General features: G+C 49.3%; 3 protein-coding genes across 7 annotated transcripts in view; 1 reads left to right on the forward strand and 2 right to left on the reverse strand.

Moving 5' to 3' along the window:
• The first annotated feature begins 9,094 nt into the window (after positions 1-9,094).
• Positions 9,095-24,144, forward strand: LOC105476666 (uncharacterized). 3 transcript variants are annotated; one of them, XR_011618370.1, is made up of 4 exons: positions 9,095-9,776; positions 10,181-10,584; positions 13,158-13,274; positions 24,056-24,144. XR_011618370.1 is itself a non-coding variant. In XM_011732799.3 (3 exons), the coding sequence occupies exons 1-3, from the start codon at positions 9,576-9,578 to the stop codon at positions 13,162-13,164; spliced, it is 612 nt and encodes a 203-aa protein (XP_011731101.1). In that variant the 5' UTR covers positions 9,095-9,575; the 3' UTR covers positions 13,165-14,439. The 3 variants fall into 3 exon arrangements, 1 of the variants encoding a protein (XP_011731101.1); XR_984175.3 differs by lacking the exon at positions 24,056-24,144 and adding an exon at positions 16,575-17,029; XM_011732799.3 differs by lacking the exon at positions 24,056-24,144 and having other exon boundaries at positions 13,158-14,439.
• LOC105476664 (glycerophosphodiester phosphodiesterase domain containing 2) lies at positions 11,051-21,491 on the reverse strand. Of its 3 annotated transcripts, XM_011732796.2 has the most exons (17): positions 21,121-21,491; positions 19,756-19,872; positions 19,410-19,523; positions 19,042-19,145; positions 18,641-18,734; positions 18,387-18,446; positions 18,025-18,123; positions 17,753-17,846; positions 17,483-17,628; positions 17,275-17,357; positions 17,029-17,179; positions 14,782-15,003; positions 14,434-14,582; positions 11,986-12,133; positions 11,776-11,858; positions 11,498-11,526; positions 11,051-11,404 (listed from the first exon to the last, which is right to left on the reverse strand). In XM_011732796.2, exons 2-17 carry the CDS (start codon positions 19,834-19,836, stop codon positions 11,352-11,354), a joined length of 1,710 nt encoding a protein of 569 aa, XP_011731098.1. In that variant the 5' UTR covers positions 19,837-19,872; positions 21,121-21,491; the 3' UTR covers positions 11,051-11,351. The 3 variants fall into 3 exon arrangements, with proteins under 3 accessions (XP_011731098.1, XP_011731099.1, XP_070945103.1); XM_011732797.3 differs by lacking the exon at positions 19,756-19,872 and having other exon boundaries at positions 21,121-21,490; XM_071089002.1 differs by lacking the exons at positions 19,042-19,145; positions 19,410-19,523; positions 19,756-19,872; positions 21,121-21,491 and adding an exon at positions 19,186-19,373.
• Positions 23,599-24,605, reverse strand: part of LOC105476663 (kinesin family member 4A) — a 131,351-nt gene continuing 130,344 nt past the window's right edge. The window contains exon 31 of the mRNA XM_011732795.3: positions 23,599-24,360. Coding sequence (XP_011731097.1) covers positions 24,157-24,360 — 204 coding nt within the window. The 3' untranslated portion in view covers positions 23,599-24,156. The remainder of the gene's footprint in view (positions 24,361-24,605) is intronic.

Genomic DNA, 24,605 nt, shown 5'->3' on the forward strand with positions numbered 1-24,605 from the left:
TCCCACTTCCAAGAGGGAGTTGCAGGAAGATGCTCAATGGGTCCCCAGGCTTGCTCTGAGCTGGGGCCACCAGAAGTAAAGACGAGGTAGCAGGATGGACAGAAGGGACGTTGGAGCAGAGTGAGGGAGGTGCTTTCTCTTACAGGGGACCAAGGAAGAAAGCAGCATATGAGGCCCGCTGTCCTGTCAATACCTCCTCCACAAGACTATTGTTCTATCTCTAGGCCCTGAAATTACTGTGACCTCACACTTGACCTTCTACCATCACCAGTAAGGAACTCAACCCTAGAACAGGGATTAACACAAAGCTCTAAGTCCTTGTCCCTGGCCCACAAACCCCTATCTCCTCCACTCCACCCCTGCATGGTTATGATGGGGGAAGGAACTTCAGGATATCAAGATGAGAGTCCAGGACAGGTGAAAAGGTAAGAAGGGATTTGAAGGAGAGAAACCCTTCTGTGGGTCTGGAATTGAGCTTAGGAATACTTGTCCAAGGACATCTCCTTACCTTCTCCTGGCTCAGCTTGTCGGGGGAATGGAGGAAGGATGACGTACATGAAAGACTATCTTTTTTGCAGTTCTTGTTTTGTTTTTAGCTACCAATTATTGGGTCTTTACAATGTCCTAAGTGCATAACATGCAAACCCAAATCCTACCAAGCTGATGCTATTATTATCTTCATTTTACCAATGAGAAATTGAGGCTCAAAGATATTAACACAGCTAGGTAACACAGCTGGAAGTGACAGAATCAGGATGCAAATCCTGATTATTTGACTCCAGAGTCCATGCTGTGAACCACTCTAGTATGACAGGTCTATTCTAAGTTCTCCTGCAGAATTTACATCTCAGTTCAATTCAGCAAATATTCATTGAGCACCTACTCCATGCAAGACCTTGACCTAGGTATTAGGGATACAGAGATTCTTTTCTTTTCTTTTCTTTTTCTTTCTTTCTTTCTTTTTTTTTTTTTTTTTTTTTTTTTGAGACGGATTCTCATTCTGTCACCCAGGCCGGAGTGCAGTGGTGTGATCTCAGTTCATTGCAACCTCAGCTTCCCAGGTTCAAACGATTCTCCTGCCTCAGCCTCCCGAGTAGCCAGGACTACAGGCTCCTGCCACCATGCCCGGCTAATTTTTGTATTTTCCTTGTAGAGACAGGGTTTCATCATGTTGGCCAGGCTGGTTTCGAACTCCCGACGTCAAGTGATCCACCCACCTTGGCCTCCCAAAGCGCTGGGATTACAGGTGTGATCCACCATGCCCGGCCCTCAGAGATTCACCCTTAATTCAACAAATATGCATGGAACACTTGCTATGTGCCAGACACTGTTGTAGGATTTGGGGATATAGCAGCAAACAAAATAAAACAGAACAAACAGAACAAATCCCTGCCCTTGGGGAGCTTACCTCCTAGTGAGAGGACACAGACAAAAATAAACACAATAAATAAGTGAATTATGTAGTACAATAGGTCCTCATTTAATGTTGTTGGTAGATCCTTGGAAACTGTGACTAACTGCAACAACGCATAACAAAACCAATTTTACCATAGGCTAATTAATATAAACAAGAGCTAAGTTCCTATGGCATATTTCTGGTCACAAAACATCACCAAGCTTCTAAATAAAGACCCAAAACACTTCTGATATTAAACATTGAAATAAATATGAGCTATGCACACATATAGAAAGATTAATGAAAATAAGTAAATAATTACCTAATTTTTGGTGAACCAGTGAGTGACAGCAGTGGAAGTGGTGGTGGGTTGAACCAAGGAATAAATGTATGCAAAGTGAAAATTGTGAGGAGCACCTCCCCTACCACCATGCAGTTCGAAAGCAAACAATCACGAATATGGTGGACTCGATGAGCACTTTCTTACCTCATAGTTTATTGTGCATTTGTATGATTATCAACTACTTTACACATTTTTATTTTACAATACTTTGTATTCATCCATCCATCCATCTATCCATCCTTCCATGCATCCATCCATCCATTCATTCATTTTTCAATCTGCTTATTTCAGTTCAGGGTCAAGGGTGGCCAGAGCCTATCACAGCAGCTCAAGGTACAGGGCAGGAACCAATCCTGGACAGGATGCCATTCCGTCACAGGGTGCACTCACATACACACCCACACTCACTCACACTGGGACAATTTAGACATGCCAATTCACCTAACGTGCACTGGGATGTGGGAGGAAGCGCAGTACCCTGGAATACCCGGAGAAAACCCACACATACATGGGGAGAGTGTGCACACTCCACACAGACAGTGGCTCTGGCCAGGAATCATTTTAGTTTTTTCTTTTTTTTTTCCCTCATCAATGTTATAACAAAATGATGTTGAAGGAAACAACATTATTCAAAGACGTGCTGTGTATATGGTGATAAGTGCCATGGAAAAAAGAAAAAGTAGAGCACAGTAAGATGGATTGGGAAAGGTAGGGGAGGATACCAAGTTGTGATTTTTTTTCAAGTTTTTTGCCCCCACAGTTTAATATGAAAGTTTTCAAACATACAGAAAAATTCAAAGAATTTTACAGTGAACACCCAATTACCCACCGCCCAGGATTCTCATTAACATTTTGCTATGCTTGCTTTATTATATATCTCTCCTCCACATATCCTCTCCAACATTTTTAAAAATGAAAATTTACAAACATACTAAAATATTGGAAGAATAATACGGTGGGCACCACTGTATGTCTTCCTCATCAAGTCAACAATTTGACTTGTTTTGACTTGTTATATTTGCTCTATCTATGTATCTATGTATCTATCCATCTATCTATATTTTTTGAACAGTAGGTGTTGCTCACTCACTCAGGCTAGAGTGCAGGGGTATGATCATGGCTCACCATTATTCATCTGTAAGTTTTGATAACTTCCTTTAGCCATTCTTTGTTTGCTGGCAAGAAATTCTCTTAGCTTTCCTTTGTCTGAGAATGTCTTGATTTCCCAATGAAGGATATTTTCACCAGATATAGCAGGCTGGAGTGCAGTGGTGTGACCATAGTTCACTGCAGCCTCGAAACTCCTGGCCTGAAAGTGATCCTCCTGTCTCAGTCTCCCAAGCAGGCTGCTGAGTAGGTGGGACTACAGGTGCACACCACGCCTGGTTAATTTTTTTATTTTTAGTAGAGACGAGGTCTCATTATGTTACCTAGGCTGGTCTCAAACTCCTGGCCTTGGGTAATCTTCCTGCCTTGGCCTCCCAAAGTATTGGAATTACAGGTATTAGCCACTGTGCCTGGCCACATTTGAATTCCTTTTCCTCTGTAGGTAAGGTGTTGTTTCTCTCTTGCTGCTTTCAAGTTTCCCATCTTTAGTTTTCAGAAGTTTGATTATGGTGTGCCTTGGGGTGAATTTGAGTTTATCCTATTTGGGGTTTGTTCAACTTCTTGAACCTGTTCATTTATGTCTTTTTCCAAATTTTCAGCCATTGTTTCTTGAGTAATTTTTTTTAGCCCCGTGCTCTTTCTCTTCCTCTTCCACATCTCCAATTACGTAAATGTTAAGTCCTTTGTTATAGTCCCAAGCATCCCTAAGGCTCTGTTCATTTTTTTTTTTTTTCTTTGAGACTGGGTTTCATTTTGTCACCCAAGCTAGACTGCAGTGGCACAATCACAGCTTACTACAGCCCCGATCTCCGAAGCTCAGGTGATCCTCCCACCTCAGCCTCCTGAGTAGCTGGGACTACAGGTGTGCATCACCACATCCAGCTAATTTTTGTATTTTTAGTAGAGACAGGGTTTTGCCATGTTGCCCAAGCTGGTCTTGAACTCCTGGGCTCAAGTGATCTGCCCACCTCAGCCTCCCAAAGTGCTGAGATTACAGGCATGAGCCACTGTGCCCAACTCTGTTCATTTCTTTTTAAGTCTATTATTTTCTCATTGTTGTTCAGATCGGGTAATTTCTAATGTTATATCTTTATGTTCACTGATTCTTTTCTCTGTCCTCTCCATCCTCCTTTTGAGCTCATCCACTGAGTTTTTTAGTTTGGTTATTATAGTTTGTTATAAAGTTTTTTTTTTTTTTTGAGACGGAGTCTCGCTCTGTCACCCAGGCTGGAGTGCAGTGGCCAGATCTCAGCTCACTGCAAGCTCCGCCTCCCGGGTTTACGCCATTCTCCTGCCTCAGCCTCCCGAGTAGCTGGGACTACAGGAGCCCACCACCTCGCCCGGCTAGTTTTTTGTATTTTTTAGTAGAGACGGGGTTTCACCGTGTTAGCCAGGATGGTCTCGATCTCCTGACCTCATGATCCACCCGTCTCGGCCTCCCAAAGTGCTGGGATTACAGGCTTGAGCCACTGCGCCCGGCCATAAAGTTTTATTTGATTCTTCATTGTATCTCTTATTTATTTGCCAAGACTTGCTATTTTTTAAATTTGTTTTAACCTTGTTTGTAATTGCTCATAGATTGCTCATAGAAGCATTTTTTTTTTTTTCTGTTGGCCACTTTAGAATCTTTGTCAGATAGTTGAAATCTTTCTCTTTCTCATTCAAATTGAAGGTCTCCTGGTTCTTGGTATAATGAGTGAATTTTTTTTTTTTTTTTTTTTTTTTTAAAGACACAGGGTCTCACTAGATTGCCCAAGCTGACCTTGAACTCCTGGGCTCAAGTGATTCTCCCAACTCAGCCTCCTGAGTAACTGGGACTATAGGTGCTGGGCTTAGATATGGAGTGATTTTTATTGCATCCTGGGAATTTCTGGATATTATAGTATGAGACTCTGGATTTCATTTACATCTTTTGTTTTTGGTAGGCTTCTTCTGACACCATTTTCATCAGAGGAAAGGGCCACTGCCTGGTTACTGACAGGTAGAGGTTCAAGTTCAATTTCCTTCCTTGGCCTTGGTTGGTAGGTGTAGTGGGGGCTTCTCCTTTTTACCGTGCAGGGGTAAAAATTCCAGCTCCCTACTAGGCCTCCACTGATGCCTCCCTAGCTGGAAGGGGCAGAAGTGCCTTTTTACTGTTCCCCAGGTGGGCTTCCACTAACACCACAGTCAGGAGGTAGAGAGATTTTGGGAGGGGAGGAGAGGGAGGCTAGTGGCCTCACTAAATGATATGTTGTGGTGAAAGTCCTGACTCACCACCAGGCCTCCTCTGACACTGACACCACCCAACAGGAAGGGGGTCTTGTTATCCCTTGGGGATGGAAGTTTAGGCTGTATACTCAGCCTTCTCTGACACTACCCCAGAGTACGGGGGAGCCTGGCCATAGTGAAACTCTGGGTTATCTACTTGGCCTTTGCTGGCTTGGGTGCAGCTACAGTTTTTTGTTTTTTTTTTTCTGTGGTGTGTGGTTGCAGTGGGTGGTTACTGTCTAAGAGTTTTCTGTCTGGCCAAACTCCATTTCCTGGTCTTATGGCTAGAGAGAACAGGCCAGTTATTGGTGTTTACATTTTTTTTTTTTGTCTGTGCCCATTGGCATTTCCAGGCTGCTGGCTTCTCCAGTACCTGGTCTGGAATATTTGATGCAACAAGAAAACCCAGGGAACTCATCACCTCGAGTTCAGGTCACTGGGGTTCCTAGTTAGTCTGCCCCCTTCCTCTTCTTTCATAGTCTTCTTATGTTTGTCTTATATATAATGTCCAGAGTTTTAGCTGTACTTAGTGTGAGGAATAGGGAGAGGTATGTCTATTCTAACTGGGTCCATAACTGGAAGTCTTCCATCTTTTTTTAAAAATTAACTACATCAAGTTTTTGAAGAGTGCCAGTCAGTTGTTTTGGATTTGTCTTTTTCCTCATGGTGTCATTTATCTCGTTCCTTTATACAGTACTCCCCCTCTTATTCATGGTTTTAACTTTCCATAGTTTCAGTTACCCATGGTCAACTGCAGTCTGAAAATATTAAATGGAAAGTTCCAGAAATAAACTTTTTATAAGTTTTAAATTGTATGCCGTTATGTAATGAAATCTTGTGCTGTCCTGCTCCATCTCACCCAGGATGTGAATCATCCCTTTGTCCAGTGTATCCACACTGCATACACTACACACCTATAAGTCACTTAGTAGCCATCTTGGTTATCACTTCAGAAAAATACAGTATACATAGGGTTTGGTACTATCTGCTGTTTCAGGCATCCACTGGGGATCTTGGAACATACTACCCATGGATAAAGGAGGACTACTGTACCCTGTATTTACTGTAAACTGGAAATTAAAATAGAGGGAATCTTAAATAGGTTGGTCAGGGTAGGCTTCACCAAAAACGTGGCATTTGAGCAAAGAATTGAGGAAGGTGAGGAAGTGAGCCATGCAGAAGAGTAAACCTGGCAAGGGGAGACCAGTGCAAAGGTCCTGGGTAAGGAGTGCAAAGGTCTTGGTAAGGAGTGCATCCGGCTTGCTCAAGGAACAGCAAGGAGAATCAAGTGGCTTTAACAGAGAGTAAGGAGGGGAGAATGCCAGGAGACGAGATCAGAGATTTAATAAGGGACCAGATTGTGTAGGACCTTGTAGACCAATGTAAAGATTTTGGCTTTCCTCTCAGAGAGATGGAGTGCCATTGGAGGGTTTTGTGCAGAGAACTGGCATGATGTGACTTGGGTTTAGCAGGATTGGTATAGCTTCTTTGCGGAGAATAGGCCATGGGGCGAGGGTGGAAGCAGTGAGACTAGTCAGGCAGCTGCTGAAATGATCCAGCTGAGAGGTGGTTGTGCCTTGGACCAGCATAGTAGCACCAGAGATGATGAGAAGTGGTTGGATTCTGGGTGTATGTTGAAGGGAGAGCTGAAAGGATTTGCTGACAGATTGGATACAAGGTGTGGTTCCAAGGATTTTTTGCCAGGACAACTGGAGATGTGAAATTGCCATCAATTGAGATAAGGACAGTTTTAGGAGGGGTCATTTTTTGGGGAAAAGGTCAGCTGTTCAGAAATGAGCATGTTGAGTTTGGGATGTTTATTAGATATCCAATTGGAGATGAACACAGGCCCTGTCACCAAGGTGCTCAAAGTGAGAGAAATGGAAATACGGAAGCAGATCATTACCATACCCGTGAAAAGTGGTATTTCCGGAGGGTGTAGAGAAAAGCAAGCTATCAGTCCTGCTTGTTGGGGGGAAGGGGACTTAAGAAAACTTTCACAAAGGAGATGATATTTTCAGTTTGGTCCCAAAGGGTGACTGGGCGTTCATTAGGCAGAAAAAAGAAATGTATTGTTTTCTGTACTCCTAGAACTGGCACACAGTGATTGCTCAATCAGACCCAATCCAGTCACTATTTTTGTGTTTGGACATTACTTAACCTCTCTGAGACTTGGTATTGTAATCTGTGAAAAGGAAATAATCACAATGTTCTTGCGAGGGTTGAATGTAGAACACTTAGCACACTGCGTGGTACATAGTGGGTTAGTGTTAATTATGGTCAAATGAATGAATGAATATCTTCCTTAATGACCAAATCTAGGCTGCGCTGGTAACCCAGGAGCCTAGGCTTTTATATGATTAACAGTTTGTCAATAGAGATTGCTAGACTCCTTTCAACCTCTGAACTGCTCTGATCGAAAAATAAGCATTGATAAGCCTCGATTGAATGGAGAGGGTCAAACTGTCCTCCTCAGGCCCCTTCCTTATCCCCTTTTTTGTCCTATCCCCTTTAACAGGTTCCTTCCTCCCTTCCTCCCACCCTCCCTCTCTCTTCATTTTTTAATGATTGTGAGCAAAATCCCTTCAGATTCATAGTGAGCTTCTCCTCATTCCATAGGCTCCCTGCCGCTCAGACTGGACTGGGTTGACAAGGCTGGGAGGAGGTCAGCCACACTGAGACACTGTGACACTTAACTAGGGAACCCCCCTCCCAACTGCCAGGGCTCCAGTCTGAGACCCCAGGGAGACAGTCGCCCCCTACGGACCAAAAGCAGCCCCACACCGCTGCAGGCAGCTCTGGTTGCTAGGCAACCAGGCGATGGAGGACTTCAGGAAGGGATTTTCAAGCAGAGAGACCATTTCTCTCCCCTTCCACCGCCTCTCCTGCTCCTTCAGCAAATAGACGGGGTTGAGACCGCGGTCCGCTGCTGTCTGATAAACTGGGCTCATTCTTGAAAATAGAGTTTCACTGGGTGACCTCCATTTTGTGTGTGGTGAAACGATCTCTCTTGCCCCAAATGTGGTTTCATCTGGGGGCTGGAGACTCGGGTCGCTGAAGGTGGAAGTTTCTGATTTGCAAGGAGGGGAGGAGCATTGTTGTGGGTGTGCACCCTTAGTCAATGGGAATTCTAGCAAATTGAGCTTGCCTGGGGATAATTTTGATCAGTCCATCAAGATTTCCTCACGATTCCCAGTGTATACATTAGGAATCTCTTACGTTAGCCCATTGAAATAAAAAGGTCCATTGGAATGACAATATATAAAGGATCATTCATACCTCATTGGGGACAAGTTTTCCGTGGCTTTCATGAATACGGTTTCTCTCTAGACAAGGGAGAGATCATGAGGTCTGTGAATCCCTGTGAGTAGGGACAGAGCCCAACAAAATGGAAAGAAAGAAAAAGAATGGCGGGGTTGGGGGTGTGGTAAGCACAGAATCTGGCAGCTTCTGAGCTCTGTGTCTGGTTTGGGGATCCCCAGCTCTGTGCCCCCTGTGTTAGGACCATGCTGAAGCACTCCATCCTTATGAAGGCTGTGAGGGACCAGAAATCCATAGCTTTTCCTTCTAGTAACCTAGCATTCTGGCCCAGGAGTGGGCCCAGGCAGGCCAAGGCCATGACCAAAACAATCTTTCCACTTGGGACGCATCTCTTCCTTCTCAGCTAGTACAACAGAAGCTTGATTGTGGCAGGGCCCCAAGCCATGGCAAGCTTAGGGGAGAGCTGTGCCCAGGAGTCTCCTCGTGGGCTTTCCCTCCAGAGTTCCAAGGTAGAGATACCAGGGTGAGGTAACTGGCAGCCAGAGAGCATCTGGCCCAGCCTCTGCTCAGTCCACATCTCCACAGGGCATGGTGGCAGGGGACGCTTCTTGCTCTCTGTGTTTCCAAACTGAACTGGGTCGGGGCTGTGCTCCTGCTCTATTAATAGCCCCCTAGCCCAGCCTGCTAGCCCCAAACCCGGATGCCAGGAGCGGTGAGTCAGCAGCTAAAAATAACGAAGAGCAACTACATCCGAACCCCAATGAGCAGCTCCCCCGGGTCCTCCGCCCTTAAGTTTTTGTCAGTGTCAGAATCCAGCCCAGGGCCTATAGGTTAAGCCGCTATAGCTGTCCAGTTCTCCTGGGAAGAGAGTGAGGATTTCCCGTGGCAGGCTCAAGGTTGCGTACCCAAGGCTAGGGGCTAGGAGAAAGGGGTTAGAGGCTGGGGCTGGGTGCTGTCGTTCCGGTTGCGGGGCCAGACGCTGAGGTTAGAGGACCACAGCTGAGAGTGTGAGAGCTGAGAGGTTGGGGCTGCAGGGATGGAGTTACTGGAGGTCTTCAAGGTGAGGTTGGGAGGTGAGGGGAGGAAGAGACTGGGCGATTGGGAAGGGACATTAAAGTAGGGATGGGGGAGGAGGTACGTGCTGAGAGGTGACAGCCGGGCAGTACCAGGCCGACTGGGGGCCCTAGAGCTAAGGCTGGTAGCCAGTCTGACAGAGGGGGTATGGATGGGGAACCGGGAAAAGTAAGGGAACGCTGCTCGAAAAGGCGGAGTGTGGGAGAGACCTGCCCGGTACACAGCGGCGTGGACCCCCAGGAAGACCAGGACCGGAGCACTGATTGCGGCGTTCGTTCTCCGTGCGCCTCCAGCCTCCCCACGCGTCGCATGCTGGCACCCCCGCCCACCGTGCCAGCTGCAGGCCAGGTACGTGGGCGCGGCCGGCCGCCGGAGCCGGAGTGTGCAGTGATACGCAGAGAGGGCGGGGTGGCCAGAAAGGGAAGGGGTGGGCCCGGGAGAAGGGGGCGGGAACACGGATTCAAACTCGCTTGCGTCCAGCCGGAGACCGGAAATGGCCGGGGACTCACTGGGAACTGTAGTTCCCGCGGCTGCCCAGCAACCGAGGGTGGGGGGGCGAGTCTTGTCCCGATGATGCCAGTGCTGCCCCAGGGTCTGGCGAGAGAGGAGGAACCGAGAACCGGACCTCCCTACCTGGCCAACTCCTTAGTTCTACTTCCCTCCGTGTGGAGATACGAACTAGGTCGAATGTGGGTGTGGCGGAAGACTGTGGGGTCACCACAGAGCCCCTCTTGTCCCCGTTTTTGCCTTAGGCCCTCCCTGCTTCTACTAGACTCTTCATCCTCGGTCAGCTCCGCACTGGCCACCTTAGCTGCGGAGCCCAGGGACTCCCGAGCCGCAAACGCATTGGGGAACTTGCTCCTCGAAGGGAAGGCTGGGCCGGAAATTGGACCCTGCTCGCAGCCCAGAGGAGCGAAAACTTGTGGAAATCGGACCTTGCCCTCGGAGTCCTGAGTCAAGGACACGAGTCCCCAAGCGGCACGGAAAACAGGTGGCATTCAGCAAATACGTCACGGCGACAACGGATGCGGCCCTCCTCTTGGGGCGGCCACAAGGTGGAGCTACAGCGCAACCCTGCACCGCGCGCCTGGCCTCCGGACGCCCCCCGAGGTGGCTGCTCTCCCGCGGGCCTCCCGCGAGTCCTTCATTGCCGCAGGTGATTCTCCTCCCACCTCCAGTCCACCTCCTCCCATCTCCCCATGATGGCCCCTCAAGGTCGTGTCCCATCCAACCACAGATGGAAGGTGCTTCCTCTCCCCAGCCCCTGAGCCAAAAAGATTAGGCTGTGACCAAATGGAGATTACATTCTTTGAGTAACAGATTAAGACAAGATACAGGAACCAACCTGCCTTGAAGAAAAGGCTGCGCACAGCAAAAAGCCACCTGTAAGCACAGAATTACATGGCTAGACGGGCTCTTCAGCTTCTGGCCTCTAGGCACGAAAACAGCTAAGTTGCAAGGGTCGGGGAAGACAGTATATCGTGGAGTGGCGATGGTGTCTCTATCATCTTACCGTTCTCCGGGAAAGACCATTTCGTTATCTCCTTCAGTCCCTCTTCCAAGCTATCCCACCCCGACACACCCTGTGCCTTCTATGCAAGAACACGTGCACACAAGTCTGAGACATTATCCGAACAATCTCTCTTTTACTTCCTCTGTTCTAGTTTCATCTGGAGAGAGACTACTCATGACTCACCGTGTTCCCAAACATCTCAGGTCAAAACCCCAAGGGGAGCAGATTCCATAGCAGCTTAGGGAATGCCCATCACCTAGGCAAGGGGCCCTCATGGTTCAAAATCTCCTGTTGGCAAAGCTCCTCTCACTGCAACCCACCACCCCTGAAGCATTCCATTTCAGCTGCTCTCCAACCCTTGCTGTTTGCGCAATGTAGACTGCCTTGGGTGGGGAGGCAGGGCAGGGCATTCACTCCATCATGAAATTGTTGATCCTCGTCAGCAGCACTGCTGTTTCCAAGCCTGGGGAGGAGCGGGAGGGTAGGTCATCTAGGGAGTTAAGCAAGGGGAAAGCTACAGGAGGAGAAATATGAGGTGAGGGGAGAAAGTTCTTACCAGTTTTCCCTCTCTTCTTAACAAATCTCCTGTGGGGAGAAAAGCTTCCCATTGTGAGTTCAGCTAGCTTCAAGCAGGCCCTTCCAGCCCCCACACCTGCTCCCCTAAGTGCTTTTCCCATGTTCAAGCCAATTTGATAGTATAAGGAAGGGCCTAAGAATCTCAAAGGAACTAAACAGACCCTCAGCCCTGGGCAGCATATATGAGTCTGAAGCAGCCTCATCACCAGGGCCCTGGAGAAAGTAAGGACCCAGAAAGCTGAGGCACAAAGCACTCACCTTTGGAGGAGGAAGGTCCACAAAAGCAGCATGGTGGAGACAGAATTGGTAATGACCCATATGATTAGGTAGGTTTGAGGGGTCTGTGAAAATAGGAAAAGGTCCCAAGGGTAGTATATCAGGGGAAATAAGTAAGGAAGAGAGGGACAGAATTAAGGAAAACCAGGGATGGGAGAAGAAGAGGAGAGGTGACAGTCCCAGAGCCCTTACAATAAGCCAGATAGGGTAACGCATCTGCTGCAGCAGCTGGCAGTCGTTGGTGGTGACCGAATCCACCCCTGCACACCAAAGCAGGGAGAAGAGCCAGGGTTTGTTCACTACAAATAGGTTCACCGAGACATTATCCTTGTGCAATGCCCTGTGAAGGTGGGAAAGAAAATAGGGAACATCCAGAATCATGGTGCACGGGACCTGGGAGGCAGCCCCCTGCCTGTGCTTGAATCTACAGTGCCACTGCCAAGGAGGTGTCAGCTCTGCCTTTCCATAGCAGCCCCTGACCAACAGTGATTTTCCTTTCATAGCTGAACTCTGTCTTCTGGTGGATTCCGCCCATGGGTACTAGCTTTGCTATCTGGGGCCACACAATGTCTCTCTCCCCTGGGTCCTGAGCAGAGGCCCTGTCTCCCTGAGCCTTCTCTAGGCCCCACAGCTCCAGCTCCTTCAGCCATTACTCTTATTATTTCCTTCCCTGTACAAGCCTCTCTAATACGATATATTCCAATTTATCAATGTTCCTTTGAAAATATGGGGCCTGTCTCTGAAAATAATATCCCAAATAGGCTTGGACCAGCCTTTTTTTTTCGAGACAGGATCTTGCTCTGGAGTGCAGTGGCACAGTCTTGGCTCACTGCAGCCTCGACCTCCTGGGCTCAAGTGATCCTTCTGCCTCAGCCTCCAGAGTAGCTAGGACGATAGGTTGGCACCACCATGCTCAGCTAAGTTTTTTTTTTTTTTTTTTTTTTTTTTTTGGTAGAGATGGGGTTTTGCTATGTTGCCCAGGCTGGTCTTGAACTCCTAGGTTCAAGTGATCCTCCCACCTTGACCTCTCAAAGTGCTGGGATTACAGGTGGGAGCCACCATGCCTGGCCAACTTGGATCAGCTTTGGATAGAGCAAAACTATCTCCTCCTGTCCTCTGGGCACTATGCCTGTATTCAGGTAGCCCAGAGTCAGGTTAGCCTTTGGCAATGTTACATCCCACTGATGACTCACTACGTATACTGTTCAATGAAAGCCCTGATCTTTTTCACACACGTTCCTGTTGATGCCAGTGTCTCCTCTCTGGTCTTCATGCAACTGAAATTCTTTTGGGCCCCAAATAGAGGTCTTTACATCTATCCCTGGTGCATATCATCTTGCTAGATTTGGCCTATCTTTTTACAGCACCTAGACCTTTCAGGGCATCGATTCCATCATCAGTGTATTCATCACCAATTCACATCATTTGGAAACGTGATCAGCAGTTGATTAGCAGCTGGTGTTGACCAGGACAAGACTAAGGTGAGAGCCAAACCCTATGTCATGTCTTCCTCTTTGGGGATAACTTGGGGAAAGAAATACTTATATAGCTAGGTGAAGTGGCTCATGCTTATAACCAGGAGGCTGAGGGCGGCAATGGCTCAGGCCTGTAATCCCAGCACTTTGGGAGGCCAAGGCAGGAAGATTGCTTGAGGCCAGGAGTTTGAAACCAGCCTGGGCAGGTAGTAGGAACCTGTCTCTACAAAAAAAAAAAAAAAAAAAAAAAAAAAAATTAGCCTTGCATAGTGGTGTGCGCCTATAGTCCTAGCTACTCAGGAGGCTGAGGTGGGACAATCACTTGAGCCCAGGCGTTCAAAGCTGCAGTGAGCTATGATCAGGCCACTGCACTACAGCCTCGGTGACAGAGCGAGACCCTATCTCTAAAAAAATTTTTTTAATTAAAATTCAAATTAAAAAAAGAAATATGTATGATAACTGGGCTATCATTCAGTTCACATTTTTCTATCTGAACACAAGGACCTTATAAGAGGCTTTAGCAACCAGATGCTTTGAAGTCCGTCACGGTTCAGCTGGGTCAGCTTCTGGGGTTCGGCTCACATCTGGGACTCTCCCCGATTCATGCTGTCTTACCCTGATCTCTTTGTTGTGGAATAAAATCCTTCCCATGGCCTACAAGGTCCTACCCAATTTGACCCCTGCCTGCTTCTCTAGCTTCCCCTTCCCCTTGCTCATTAGGCTGCCGTTCCTGTTCTGCAGCTCGTAGATAGCTCCTTGCGACCATTCAGGTCTCAGCTTAGATATCACCTCTTTAACCAGCCTTCCTCATGTGGCTGCACCCACCTCCCTGCTCCAGCCCATCACTCCCAAACCTAACCACTCTTCTACATCTCTCTGTTTTGTCTTCATAACACTTTTTCACTTTCCAATATGCATGTATTTTGTTAAGTGACTTATTCTCTGTTTCTTTCAGTAGTACATGTATTCCACAAAAGCAGGAACCTTGTCTGTCTGATTCGTGTTGTGTCCCCAAAGCCTGCAATACTACCTGATACATGGCAAGTGTTCCGTAAATACTTGTTGTATGAGTGAATGAATGAAGAGGCTTTGCTCTCCCTGAATTGGTTCTTCCCTGCCATTAAGCCTCATGTGATCCCCTTGGTTCCTTTCCTCTAGCACTCACTTGATATCCAATAGTGGCAGATCTTGATAGGGGAGGTTGAGAAACTGGGGCCTCTCAGTTCTGTTGCCTCCCTGATGTCCATATATCTGGCGCATTCCAGGTGCCCGTCGTTGGACATTAGCACGATCTTCATCCGGTAGCCAAAAGACCTGTGGTTCAGGAAGGATGGGTGTGAAGCTGGGGAAGACCTAGGGATTCCAAGGGCAGGGACGGGGCAGAGAGGTTTGACCACAGAATGGGGTATGTGAGCTGGGGCAGGGCCCTGGGGCTAGGGGCAGCCTCAAAATCATCATCATCATCATGGCCTAGGGAAGGCAGGGTCGGGAGAGGGGGTCCTGGAAACATCACCATGGTTTGGGGCACCCTTGCATTCAGCACAGTCTCCAATGTCTGGATCACAAAAGTGTCATAGTATGTGTGGTTTTGTGGGGGTCGGCGCAAGTCGAACATGATGGAAAGGTTGAGGGCTGCGGCTTCCTCCAATAGCTCTTCTAATGCTGGTACTGTCTGATTCTCAGCCTCTTTCTGATCAGGGCCTGCCAGCGGTTTGGCACCCCAGAAGGGTCGCCTCTATAAGAAAGAACAATTATTTCAAGACCAGAAGAGGCCTCCCGGCCTTGCCCCCATCCTCACTATCTTCACTCATATCTTCCACTTGGTGTCCAGCTTCTTTCCACCTCTGAGCCAGGGCCTTTTTCCAAACCGTGGCCTTCTTCCAGACCATCTAACAACTTACTCTGTGACCTCAACCTCCTGCCCTTCCAGTTTCCTAACTTCCTCTCTCCCACTACATCTTCTCGTTGGTCTCGAGGAGACCTCTGCAATCTTGACGCTTTGGTTTCTTTCCAGTTCATCAGCCCCTTTCTAGCTGCACCTACATCCCCTACCCATGGTTCATCCACAGCTTGAACTACTTTTCCATAGCACTCTCAGCTCCCTTTCTGTCCCACTTGCCCTACAACTCCCAGACTGATTCAATTGTACAATTGTCTGCCTCCTCTACCACTAGAACTGGGGACTGAGCACTGCCACGGGCAGAGTACAAAATGTGGGCTCTTGGCACTGCAGTCCTTATTTTTCGCTCTCAGCACTGCTTAGCAATCCTTTTACTTGCTCTTGATTTGCTCCCTCTTCCATTCCCCCTAGTGTTATTCCCAGCCTCTGCTACTCTCCTCTCCTCTCCTTATTCTCAATGAATGACCTCACTTCCTAATTGCTGACATGGATAAAGCTAGCTATCTAACACTTATTAAGTACTTACTATGTGCCAGGCAGTGTTCTGAGTACTTTATGTGTATTAACTGATTTAATCCTCCCGATAACCCTACAAGGTAGGTACTGTTATTATTCCCATTGTACAAATGAGAAAATTGAGGCACAGAGAGACTTAAGAAATGCTGCCTCGGGTCACACAGCCAGTAAGTGGTGGAGCCAGGGTTTAAACCCAGACATCCTTTGCTCTTAATCACTCTGATCTGATATGATGTAAAGAATTAAATGGAAAAGAAGCAAATTGCAAAAGAGTCTGTGTAATGATTCTATTTGTGCAAAATAGAGAGAGACTGTGTGTTTGTGTATGCAGATGCACCTTGACTTAGGATGGGGTTGTATCTTGATAAACCCATTTTTTAAGTTGAAAAGATTGAAAATCAAAAATGCATTTAATATACCTAACCTACTAAATATCCTAGCTTAGCCTAGCCTACCCTAAGTGTGCTCAGAACTTACATTAGCCTACAGTTAGGCAAAAATCATCTAATACAAAACCTATTTTGTAATGAAGTATTGAATATCTCATGTGATTTATTGAATATTGTACTGAAAATGAAAAACAATTGTCATGTGGGTACTCTAAGTATAGTTTCTACTGAATGTATATCAATCTCAAATCATCATAAAGTAAAAAAATCATTAAGTGGAACCTCAGAAGTCGGGAACTGTGTGTGTGTCTGTGTGTGTGTATCCAACTGTTAACAGTGAATATTTCAGAGGGATTGGACTATGGGAGACTTTGATTTCTATGTTATTTCTTATTTCTCTGATGTTTTACTTTTTACAATGAACATGTATTACTTTTACAATCAGGGAAAGAGGAACTGAAAAAATTCAATATCCTTTTAAATATTTTGTACCACTTACAGGATTGAAGTTGACACTTCTGGGCCAGGCATTCGGAGATCTTCAAGGCCAAGCCTCTGCTCCCTACCACTCCCATGAATTGTCTCTCTCAGTTACATTCAGCCACACTTTATTCCTGGAAACACCCTTTTTCAGACTTCTGGGTTTTACATGTCCTCTTCCCTCTGATGGAGTTCCCGTTCCCTGCTTTGTGCATCTTAGGAGAAGACTCTCATCTTCTCCTGTATGAATCCACTCCTGATTCTCTCCCAGGCAGGAAAATGTTTTTCTTGCTCTGGGTTTCCTGAATCGTCTGCTGCCTAGGCTCTCTACTAGGTGGAAGTGACTTGAGTGAGAGCACAGACTATGTTCTTATTGCCTAGCACAGGGCTGAGCAAATGCTTATCAACAGAATGAACTCTGCCCTCTCTTGAGTGTCCCTGTAGGTGGCTGCCTCTTTGCAGAGGCTGTCCTCACCTCTAGGAACCAGGACCCAGCATTGAGTCTCTTCAGTTCAGCCCAGGAGAAGTCACTGCTGTGGGCTGTGATTCGGGTTGGGAATACAGAGGCTACATTCGTGGTCCTGCTCAGGTGCTCATCATGCATGAGGAAGGGGACCCCGTCGGAGCTGAGGGCACAAGGGGTGTCAGAGGGCCAAGCTCTGGGGCTGGTCATCATATCCTTCAGCCCCCCCCAGGTCTCCTAAGCCCCAGCTTCCCTCACCTGACCATCACATCAGTCTCAAACACAGTAGCTCCGCATTCAGCTGTCTTCCGCAAGGACATCAGGGTGTTCTCGGGAGCCAGCTGTGAAAGGGAATAGGCGATGAGGTAGCAGGGGAGGGTGGGAGACTGGGAACCCACAGGCCTGGCCGCTGTAGCGTGGACGAGCAGACCTTCCTGACCCTCCCAGCATTCTGTCCAACACTCACCATGGGGGCCCCTCGGTGTCCCACCAGCCCAGGCTTGGGTGGTAAGTCACTGGGTTCCATGATGCAGGGTGAGGAGATGCATAGTGGGGCCAAGTAGATGACCAGGACAACTCCAAAAAATAGGAGCAGTAGCAGAATCTTGGGACCTGTGGGGAGTGGGGGACAGGCTTTCAAGAATGGGCAAGGGAAGAGCTCTGGGGACGGAAGGCAGAGTGCAGGTGGCAGAGCAGGAGTGGCCAGCAAGGGTGAGTGGGGCAGTGGTACTGGCACCTCTTCGGTGGATACGGTAGAAGGTATCAGCCACAGGCCAGGCCAGGAGGGTGATTCCAGCGGCTGCTCCAATATGAAGGAATGGGGCTGTGGCCTGTGGACAAGAGCTGGTGAGGCGGGCTCTTCTCCAGTGCCCCTCCCCGCTTTCCTCTTAGGGCCTGACTGCTGGAGTTGAGAGCTACCTGTAGTCTTGGGGGAATAGGAGCAAGATATGTTCTAGAGTTGGCTGCAAGCCAAGGCTCCTGCCTAGACACTGGAGATTGGCCACTCACCTGCAGTGACACACGCAAGCTATGCCACTCCTGCTGCCATTGGATGTCCAGTCCCACAAGGCCAGCGGCCACAAGTAGCATAATGAGGAGCAGCAGCACCTGGGGGCCCAGGGATGAATGAGGCCTCTTGGTCAATTTGGGCTTATGGTCGGTGAGCTGCTCCTTCACTCTCTGGAGAGGGGACCTGACCCTTCCCTTCCCCTGACACATCTACTTTCCTCCTTTCACTCAACAAATACTTACTGGGCTTCAGGTCCTGGGCTTGACCCCCCGGGGGTATAAAAGTGAGGTCCTCAGCAAATAGCCAGCCAAGTGCTGGGCCCAGTGGCCCCCTCTCCCATGCATTCCCATCCCTACTGTACCTTGTGGAGGCTGTGCAGATGCAGGGGCTGTCTACAAAGCCGCAGGAGCAGGGCCAGGACCTGGGGGCAGAGAGTGGTGGGACTGATGGGGCACCAAGAGGGGAGCAAGGTTACTGAGGTGGGCTTCCCAGGCTGGTACCTCCCTCCTGCCCAAGAATTAGCCCCTCCCTCAGTGGCCAGGATGAGAATAGGGAGCTAGAACTAAGCAGGAAGGAAGGCAGAGGTGGGGTTAGGCCAGCGGCCTCCAGACCCACCAATAGCAAGGATGCATATGTGACCAGTAGAGAGATGACCAGGAGGAATGCCAGGGACCAGTCCATCCAGTGTCCCCAGCGGCGGAAGAGGAATCTGTGGGAGGGGAGAGGGAAGTGTCCAAGTGGGGGAAGGGGTGTCAATAGTGGCCTGAGGGGAGGTGGGGTGGGTGGATCCAGGAGGACTGGAAGGGAGTGAGGAGAAAGCCCCTCACGGGGCCAGGGGCTCCAAGGATTGAGATTTTGTGGAGGGATTTTCTAAGGAGATTGGGTAGCAGCAGAGCTGGGTTTGAGGAGCTGGGCAGGGCTGGGGGATGACTGGCAGTGGGGCACCTAGGGGTCCCAGGGTGGGGAGCAGGTTGACATGTATGCTGGGGAAGCGGCGGGGGGAATCCATGACACACTCATTGAAGTTGTGCAGGTCATTGAGAAGGACGAGCCCGATGTACAGCCAGCCCAGGGAGAGTAGGAAGGTGAGGAAGAGCAGGCCAAACCAGATACAGTCACACTGCAAAGGGGCAGGAGAGAAACTCACAACCAATACCTACTTGAAGCTCAGAGTCCCCAGCAGGTGGCAGCTGAAGGGAGCTGCCTGCCCCGTGTTGGGCTGCTCTGCTCAGGGGGCAGCTCTTTCCATATTTTAGGGAGATTTTCTTCCTGGGGGAGAGAGCCCCTTCCCCCAAGCTGTCTATGAGCACAATTGGCCTTCTTATCCCCTCCAGTGGGCCTCTGCCTTCTGACTTCCAGCCTCCCCCCTCTATCCCTACTCCACCTTGCTGGTTTGCATCCTCTCTCTGGGGCATTTCCTCCAGTGGCAGCTATACAGGCAGTGGAGGCAGCGGGCCCAGACGGAGCAGCAGCCGGGGGACTCAGCCATGGTGAAGGCCTGGGGGAAGGGACACTCAACCATCAGGGACCCTGGCAGAGGGCAGATCCCAGTCCCCCTCCCAGTGTATCTGAGGAGCCCGGGGGAGGAGCAGAGGCCTGGGCCGCTGCTCAGCAACGGAGGTCACGGGGCAAGCCCAGAGTGCCAGACTGGATGAGGCGAGCAGCCCCAGCTGCAAGCCTGGCAATGGGAGACAATCTCCAGAGCCTTCGTTTCCCTTTAATCTTGGTACCTGGAGAGTCAGTGGGACACCCAAGAGGTCCAGCCTCTTTTCGGGCAGGATGCATATCCACTGTCTCCAGCTTCTCCCCATTTAACAGCACACACCTCTGGGGATGGAGTGCTTGCCCTGGGGGTAAAGAACTCAAGAGAAACTGCCCAGGGTGGGGCAAACTCAGTTCAGCAAGTTAAAGCAGGTTTGGCCAAGCTGGAGGCAGCCCCATGCTGAATTGCTTTCCAGCCCAGGAAGCAGAAGTAACCTGAAGCAAAGGTTCCAGTTCTGACCTGGGGCTAATGAAGGCCCAGCTAGTTGGCCAGTTGCTATGGTTATAGAGATTATTCAGATCACAAATCTCTGAAAGATTCTCTGTGTCCACCTCCCAGGGGACAGAGGGCACTGCCAAGAAGAGGAAGACTTGAGGTGAACGTGTTGCCTGGGTCACTCCCAGTCTTCTAAAGGAATCTTTGGATTTTCAAAATCCAAAGCCTCCCCCTCAAGTCCTGCCCTTTCCTGCCCAGTCATCCCCCCACCCCAACCAGAAGCCCAGACCCGCCTTCAGGAGCCCCACCCTCTAAGTTAGCTTTGGTCAAAGTACAACAAACGCAGGGCAAAGGTGTGAATGCGGGGTGTGGTTGTCTTGGGGCAGGGGACCCCTGTACCTTATGCTTCTGGGTTTGGCTGACTGAGCTGATCCCCAGACTTGGCTGGGTATGTGACTGATTCTACACGAGAGGGTGTGCGATTTGTGTCAGCATTTGTACTTGTGTTTGCACAACTGGCTGTCGGTACAATACGATTTCAGGTGACTTTGAGTATGTAAAGGAGCCCCTGGATACACCCAAAGTGTGTGAGCATGTGTGCATGTGGGCTGAGGGACAGGACCCCTGGTCCTCCGAGCTCCCCAGAGGCTATGGAGTCTTAGAGGGGTGCACAGTGGCTGGGTCCGGTAAGGAGGAAGGTGTGGCTGCTTCTGAACTGCCCTCTTTATGCTGCCTTGGGAAAGGAGGGTTAGGGTAGGGGTGAGGAGCTGGAGCTGGGGGAAGGAAATCTCTCCCCTCTCTGAGACCCTTCCCGGTAAAAAGCCAACCCAAAGGGAAGCCCTTGCCTCTGCCCATCTTGGAGCTGGTTTGATAGCCTGCCCTAAGCTCTTGCCTCCCCTGGGGTCCTACCCCTGTGCCCCAGACACTGCCTTCCAGAGTCCCCTCCCTTCAGGAGCTGTCTGTAGGATGGGATCAGGGTCTGAGCAGCCTGAAAACCCCAAGTAGGGGAGCTGACAGGGGTGCCATTCAATCCCCCGGTCCAAGCCCAGCGGGATGGAGCTGGTCTCTGCTCCACAGCTCCCATCTGTAGCCCCCCAGCCTTCCCGAGCCCTCACACCTTTGCTCAGTGGCAGCTCCGCTCCACTCTGCTCTCTGCACTGCTTCCCAGCTCCTCTCCGAGTGGTCTGCCTCCTCCCTTTTTCAGTCGTCGGTTCAGCCCTATGAGTCAAACAGGTGGCACTGTTGCCATCTACAGGAGGCTGTGTGGGTCCTCTCCCTAGGCCTGCAGCTGCTCTGTGGCCTGGGCACAGCCCGGGTGGGAAGATGGAAGGCAGGAAGGGGGAGGGAGAGCAAATCTGCTTCTTTACTTGCTGGCGGTCAGGGGGCTTGGGGTGAGGAATTCCTTTGTGCAGCCTTTCCCATCCCTCTGTCCCTCCTCCTGTTCCCCTCCCAGTCACTGCCGGGGCTTTGTCCTGGCTCAGGGAGGCGAGGGCTGAGGGCACAGGCTGGCGGGAAGCTGGGGGGGAGGTGACCACACAACTTTGCAGCTTGGCAGTGAGGAGAAGAGGCCCAGCCAGCCCACTGGAAAGGCGTGTGTGTGTGTGTGTGTGTGTGTGTGTGTGTGTGTGTGTGTGTATGTATGTGTGTGTAAGTCTAACATCAAGTCTCAAGCTCCCTGGGAATACAGCCTTGATTCATTAGGCCCCCTCCCCTCTTGAGCTCCTACTTCTAATTCAGCAAGGTGCATGTATAAGAAGCTGCAGCCTGGAGCGGTGTCTCACACCTGTAATCCCAGCACTTTGGGAGGCCGAGGTGGGTGGATCACCTGAGGTCAGGAGTTCAAGACCAGCCTGGCCAACATGGCGAAAAAATACAAAAATTAGCCAGGCATGGTGGTGTGCACCTATAATCCCAGCTACTTGGGAGGCTGATGTGGGAAGATTGCTTGAGCCCGGGAGGTCGAGGCTTCAGTGAGTTGAGATTGTGCTACTGCACTCCAGCCTGGGCAACAGAAGCTACAAGCTACTTCCTGAACTCTGGACAGCAAGTTGCCCTGTTTCTGGACCAGAGGTCCCCATGGGCCTTGTGGATCCTGGGTGACACTAGTAGTTCTCCCGTCTTCCCTCATCACCCGACAGGAGATGCTCATTCAGGACTTGTGTCATTTCTGCTGCCTTGTCCCTAAGGCATATGAGTCTCTTTCCAAGAATCCTTTGAGGAGTGTAGTGTATATTGGGGTCACAGGCTTTTGGAAGATGAACACATACAAAAGATGCTGTTACTATAGCATCAGCGGGGAAGGGCTGGTTAGCACACTATAGAGTTTGCTTAGTGCTAAAGCACAGGGGTCTGGGTGGGATGGGGGCCAGGGGCTGGCTTGATTGACCTCTCCCTCTACATTATGCCTGATGCGGTGACTCGAGGTCTGGGGGCTATTAGTGCAGTGTTGGTAGGAAAGGATGTTTTCTCTGGGGATAAGTCTGCTTACCCCTCCCCCGCCACACACTGGCTTTCAAACAGTGAGAAGGAAGACTGGCTCTCTTATGCCAAGAGCTGGCCCCCCTCCCACTCAGCCTTCCCATTGTGTCCAGAGGCTCTAGTTGGCAATGGCAGAGGCTCCTTTGCTCCCTCGGCATTAAAATGCAAAGAGAAGCAGGGCTGCTTGCTGGTAGGAGGCCAGGGAGGACCAGCAGGTCACCTAGTCCATTGCAGGCTTCATTCTAGGCAGACTGTTGCTCAATTTCTTTTGCTTGGGCTCTGGTGGATTCTAGAGGAGTCTCGGCTTTTGAGTTTTTGGGGATGGTTTGGGAGCTTTTTTTGGGAGAAGGGTTTTGGAATTCAGAATGCATAGATATGAAGCGCAGGGCTTGTGAGCACCTCAGAAGACAAGGCCAGTCAGCAGCCTGTGTAGGGTATTCCAGGGCTGGCCCCCTTTTAGCTTTAAGCAGAGATGGACAACCTGATACATTGTAAGGCATAAGCATCTTTCAAAGGAGAATGCAAGGAGCCAGTGCCGTTCTGTCCTGGGACTGGACAGCAGTATGGTGCAATGCCCCTCCTGCACTAAGAAATCAGGCTGCAGGGCATTAGAAGTGGCCGCTGCTGGCACTCTAGAGAGTTGGCTAGAGTGAAGCTTGGATGGTAGCTCTGCATTCGGGCCCTAGCTCACTAACTTTGTGACTCTGGGTAAGTTACTTAACTTCTTTGTACCCCAGTTTCCTCAAATGCAAAATAAGGACATCTATCTATGTTGACCTTTTTGTGTGTGTGTGTGAAGAACAAATAAAATTGTGGCAAGAACATGGAGATGGTTAGTAAACGTGGTTTCTTCCTCCCAAATCTGGAAGCCAGGCAGGTTCTACAGTGGAGGTCAGGCCACTGGCCTTGCTAACGTGATTCTGATTTCTTAGGGTAGCAGAGCAACATAAAGACATGTCACACTCCACACTACCTTCTGGGAAAGAGGGCGGCTACAATAAGTCAGGGAGGCTCAGGTACTTGTAATGAATCCCCTTAATAGCTTCCTCAGGGGCTCAGGAACACAGGTTGAAATTTTATTTCTCCCTCTAGCACAGAAGGATCTTCCCGAACAGTAGATGGGCTAAGGTTTATTTACTTACTTAACATTTAAAAATAATTCATTTACTTCAACAACATGGAAGACAATCGAGAGTACTATTGAAACACAATTCAGAGAGGGTCAGGACAGTACAGATCACAACCCCATTCCTGAGGTGGAATGAAAGATCTAAACCAGGCCTCCGTCCTAGGCCAGGCTCCTCCGTTAAGCAGAGACAACCAAAAGATAAGAAAGCCTTGGCCTCATCCCCGTCATGAGATAGCCTGAACTGCTCACAAATAAGAAATAACTTGATGATTTTGAGGACTGGTTCCTGATGAGTCATTAGGAAAGTCAGTTGGTTCTCTCTTCAGTAGGTGGTTTGGCACCCTTCTGGAGAACAGCGAGTAGTAGTCTGGAGCTGGAGGCTGAGGGCCAACATCCAACAAAGGTTACCTTCTTTTCAGTAACACTTTTTTCCTTTTTTCAACAGCAAGAAACCTGAAATCCAGAGAAGTCATTTAAAAACCTCTTCTGGCTGCAACCTGAAAGATCTCCCAAGCCAGACTGAGGGTAGAGATGATGACTCCAATTTCAGTGGGCCTCTTCTTCGATAGGGGAGCAGCCAGAGAAGAAGCTGGTGTTGCTGGCCAGAGCTCGTTTCTTTTTCTTCCCTGGAGCCTTATTTTCTTGGTATTCTGTTGCTACATGTTTCAACTCTGGGAGGTCAAAAAGGGAGGGAGCTGGGGGAGTCTTCTTTGACGGCACCTGCTCCACGTCGCACATCTCTTTCAGGATCTAGGAGGGACAGAGACAGGTATGAATAGGCTTTAGAAAGGGGCAGAAGCTCAGCCCAGCCGAGCTGCTATAGATGCTCGACATACTCCCAGTAGTATGAGGTATTCTTTAAGATCATTCCATGGAGAAAACCAGACTCTAGTCTATGTGCGACCCCTAGTTCCCAGCAAGCTGATTACACCTTTACTCCACCTGCCTCTCTTCTACTGGTCCGTCATAGATAACGCAGAGAAGGATGCTAATCC

This window comes from Macaca nemestrina, chromosome X (assembly GCF_043159975.1).
Source record: "Macaca nemestrina isolate mMacNem1 chromosome X, mMacNem.hap1, whole genome shotgun sequence".
Taxonomy (NCBI): Eukaryota; Metazoa; Chordata; class Mammalia; order Primates; family Cercopithecidae; genus Macaca; species Macaca nemestrina.